This window comes from Oculina patagonica, unplaced genomic scaffold, assembly GCF_052425735.1.
Source record: "Oculina patagonica isolate OP01 unplaced genomic scaffold, crgOcupat unplaced1235, whole genome shotgun sequence".
Taxonomy (NCBI): Eukaryota; Metazoa; Cnidaria; class Anthozoa; order Scleractinia; family Oculinidae; genus Oculina; species Oculina patagonica.
The window spans coordinates 1,709-6,094 of record NW_027557233.1 but is presented as its reverse complement, the minus strand read 5'-3'; the positions used below and the strand labels follow the sequence as shown (position 1 = coordinate 6,094).

The 4,386-nt window shown below is 36.1% G+C and overlaps 2 protein-coding genes across 2 annotated transcripts; both read right to left on the bottom strand.

Annotated features, from left to right (window-relative positions):
- Positions 1–812: 812 nt before the first annotated feature.
- Positions 813–2,018, bottom strand: LOC144639728 (adenosine receptor A2b-like). Its single transcript, XM_078499027.1, has one exon. The coding sequence runs from the start codon at positions 1,906–1,908 to the stop codon at positions 979–981; it is 930 nt and encodes a 309-aa protein (XP_078355153.1). The 5' UTR covers positions 1,909–2,018; the 3' UTR covers positions 813–978.
- Positions 2,019–3,136: 1,118 nt separating this feature from the next.
- Positions 3,137–4,121, bottom strand: LOC144639729 (melanocyte-stimulating hormone receptor-like). Its single transcript, XM_078499028.1, has one exon. The coding sequence runs from the start codon at positions 4,055–4,057 to the stop codon at positions 3,137–3,139; it is 921 nt and encodes a 306-aa protein (XP_078355154.1). The 5' UTR covers positions 4,058–4,121.
- Positions 4,122–4,386: the final 265 nt, after the last annotated feature.

The following is a 4,386-nucleotide window of genomic DNA, read 5'->3' as shown; positions in this document are numbered from 1 at the left end:
ATTCGTTATTTAGCATTCAGTAGACAGAACACAAATAAAAGTTGCTGGGGATAACGTTAGAAAGCTTGAATGTCCATTAATAAGCCTTCCTCTTTTATAGTATATTTTTTAAAATGAACACCAATCTCTATCGTTTCACAAGGGCAGTGGCCTAATGGTTATTGAGGCTGTGTTGTGTTGTGTTTTTGAGCAAGACACTTTACCTCTATGCCTCAGTTCGTACCCAGAAGTAAAGATGGCTACAGGTATCGCTTTGGCTACTTTGCATGCTTTATGGTACAGCTTTAACTCCATGTTTCATGAAGCACTTATGTTTAAACGATAATTTAAAATGTAAATGTAAAATGCGCCAGATGGTAGATAATTGTTTCCATACGTTTCGGGGTTACTGCCCTTTCTTCGGTAGATATTTTGAAACGCCAGTTATATGCGCTACACAGTTGCACGAAATTTTGGTTAGGGATTTCTATGTTACACTTATGTTTAATCCTAACGGTCGATAGCCTGCGAAAATAGTAAACGGCTACACATATTGATTGCTGCATGATTATTTCTCTCACATCATCAGACAGCCTTGACAGTACCGGCGAAGCCAGGGCCGTGACCAGATCAGCAAATTTTGAAATCTAGAAGCTTTGGAACTCTTTTTTCGACATTTTTCATAAGGTATTTCTTGAGAAAAATTAATCTTGTTCAACTTGGAATTATTTTCCCAACAAAACATGTTTCTTAATTCTGGGATATCGTCTAGACACAGCAAGTGCCTCGTCTTGCCCTCTTGCTAGTTATCTTGTTCAACTTGGAATTATTTTCCCAACAAAACATGTTTCTTAATTCTGGGATATCGTCTAGACACAGCAAGTGCCTCGTCTTTCCCTCTTGCTAGTTGCGGTTCTGAAAAGAAATGTTGAAATCGTACTATACTTAGCTTACAACAGTTCTTAATAAAAAGATGTAATGCTGTTTGAAATAAAGCACTCAGTGTACTTGTGTTTGGCAGCAAAACTTTATCAGAGTTTGATTAGCTGCTGCACGAAGGTCACGCTGCCGACGAAAGTACAATAACGGATTGAGCGAAGAATTAAGGAGCACGAATACATAAGCAACCTCGAGAAAAACAACATTTGAAGGAGTAACGTTGAAGGTCAGGGAAATTTTAGCAACAAGAAAAGGTAGATAGCATACAAGAAAAACTACCAAAACCAACATGGTGTTAAGGGCAGAATGTCTGAATCTTGCCATATTAAATGATTGCGTAGCAGCATTCATCTGATCCTGAATCTGTGCTTGGTGATGTCGTACAACTTGGTAAGTCTTAATCCAAACAAACGTAACTATGGCAAGGCAAACTGTTATTGTGACTGTAAAGACTGAAAAACCCGTAATGGCATCAAAAAATATTATCATTGACTGCAGTCCACTTATCAACCAAATACACACAATAATTGTCCTTGTTTTGCTTTCTGTGACCACCTGTTGGTATCTCAGGTGCAGATGTATCGCTAGATAGCGGTCAACGCTCATTGCTGTTACGTTTAAAAGCGTGACTGATGTTAGAAACGCCGATATGAAAGTACGTGTATCCATCAGTGTACATGAGGTAATTTCACTTGAATTCTTTAAAAGAACAACTTGAAACCCAATGTTAAGAGGCTCTGATACTAAGCCAACACACAGATCAGACAAAGCAAGACCGAACAGCAACGTGTTCGAAGGCGAGTGCAAGTTTGGATTCCGCCATATTGTAACAAGAACCAAAAGGTTTCCAGTTGTAGCTGCTATGGAGATGAAGGTGTTTAAAATTATCAAGGTTATTAACATCTTTGAATCGTCAACTAAGATGCTTGCTGGTATTTCATGGCAGAACAGCCCTTGGGTCATATTCACTTTGTTGCTGAGATTCGTCATGTTGCCATCCTTTCGTTGAAGTCCTCCTGGATAAAGACGTGTTGCAGGTGTAATTCGAAATTAATTACTTATGTGTTTAATATATTTTTCAGTTTCTAACCGTCAGAGGACAAAGGCAATGGTAAATAAATATATTAATGCTGACGCCTTCTATTATATTAAAGAAGCAACTAACCCTTGCACACAGTTGTCAGAAAAATATTGAAGTGAGCTTCCTGAGACTGACACAATACTGTTTGCTCAATAGAACATGAATTAATTTTCTTGATTTTTTTTATTAAGTTTGATCAGTGAATAGAAAAGCGACCCAATTGCATTCTAGCTGTTAATCAAATAATGTAAAATGTCTTTTTTTTTTCGAAAAATATAATGAAGTAAGAGAAGTGAACAGTGAAGTAAGGCGGCATTAAAGCCCGTTATATTTTTTCAATTCATTGAATCAGCGTCTGCCAGTGTTATATGTTAAAATTCTCGCGATCCTTTCTTTCAGCTTACGACTGCCATCTGACAAGAAAAGTAAATAGAACACAGTCAGTTTTTTTGCTAATAAATAATATTCACTAGCAATAATTATTGAATGTTTGCTGTTTACTTTTCTAATTTTACTTGTTGCAATGGCTTCTAACTTTGTTCCTTCAAATCTTGTTTTTATACATTGTTGTCGTCAACATAATCTTCGTTGATAGGCTGGCCAAGTCGGAATTAAGTTTTGCTGTGACCGTGAAAGTTCTGGCAACATTTTTACATATTTGTTTAAATATAACTGGTCAAAATTTGGCATGACCATTTGTTTTTCTGGGAACCTTGCGTTCACAGGTTTGTCACATTAACCTGTTTTCGTATGTTTTTTTTAACTGCCGTTGACTGTCCTTCAGCCAGTGGTTGTTAATGAAGTTAATGAAGCGATTTTTATATTCTCCTTTTCAATCTTCACGTGAAATTGATTTCTGACACCAATGTTTCATATAATTTATATACTAGATATTTTTACCGACTGCTAGCAGGGCATCATAATTAACTTTTAAGAGTTTTAGTAAATTCGGGTTGTGATATCTTAGTGGTAATGTAAACATTTACTTAGAAACTTTAATGAAAGAAAAAAAAAAGAAAAAAAACACAATCACTTTGTGCATTCGCAATGACATCAGCTCATGTTTATTTAATGAGAAATCGATAAAATGTGAGATTTTTGTTTTTTGCAACGAGCGTGGAGTAAAAAATAAGATTTTCACGGATGATTTCCGAAGCGACACAATTTCGCCAGCATTTGTTTTGCAGCAATGCGAATTTCTCGATGACGCCAGCAGTAAACCAGCGGATTCAGCGACGAGTTTAAGTAGACAAGCATATATGACAGAGTAGTGGCCATAAAACTGGAAGATTTTGAGTTTGCAATAAAAATTGCTAATGAAATCAGGACAGGAAGATAGCACAGTAAAAAGATAAGTACGAGAAGCATGCTATTTATAGCAGATTTTCTATACGTCATCACATTCAACTGTTGTCCTTGGACATGTACTTGGTCTTGAATTTGTGCTTGGTGACGCTTTAAAACTTGATAAATTCTCAGCCACACAAAAACCACCACTGAAAGAGAAACAGTTTGTGTAACAAGTACAGTCCAATTGAAGATATTCGGGGATAAAAGGGAAATAAACGGTGTTGCACCTCCAGTTGTCCAGATAGCCACAAGAAGAAATTGTACTCTTCTCTTTGTTACAACTTCACGATATCTTAAATGAAGATAAACTGCTAGAAATCTGTCGATGCTTATAGACGTCATCGTTAAGAATGTAACAGCTACAAGGGTCATACTAATAAAAAATGTTGTCGTAACCAGTGAGCAAGATGCCACCGGTTCGCTAAACAGTAGTTGTCGTTTTAATTCGATGTGAAGAGTTTGAACTACACAGCCAATGAACAGATCCGATAAAGCCAAACCAAACAGCAACGTATTGGAAGGTGAATGAAGCGAAGGTGTACGCCATATAGTGATAATCACCAACACATTTCCCAACGTTGCCAGGCAGCTGATTATTATGTGAAGGGAAATGTTGAACAGGATTGCTTCAGGATTAAAGGTATCTGACAGAAATTCATGGCAGATAAATTCTTGCAAGTCGCACGATTTGTTAATACACGTAAACATGATATAGTATAGTCGTCCAACTCAATTTATCATCAAATGTTTTCAGTCTGAATTAAGCGTTATCTTCAAGAAAGATTTTGGACAATTTTCTCTCAAAAAAATCAGATGTATATTTTATGCTCCAGTTGGAGGCGTCTTTGTCTTTTATAATTAAAAATACCTAAAAGCCAGGAGCAACAAAACAAATACACATGTAAAACCTCTTATTTTTCTATTGTTATAATTCAAAGTTTTCTTGAAGGGTTTGGATTACTATGATAATTAAACAGATCTAATAAAAAAAAATATTTTCTCTTCATATGGGGTATGCCACGCAAATTTCAATAAAT

What these genes read in the sequence shown, in the direction of transcription:
- LOC144639728 (XM_078499027.1), bottom strand. Translation starts at nt 1,908, where the DNA reads ATGACGAATCTCAGCAACAAAGTGAATATGACCCAAGGGCTGTTCTGC.
- LOC144639729 (XM_078499028.1), bottom strand. Translation starts at nt 4,057, where the DNA reads ATGTTTACGTGTATTAACAAATCGTGCGACTTGCAAGAATTTATCTGC.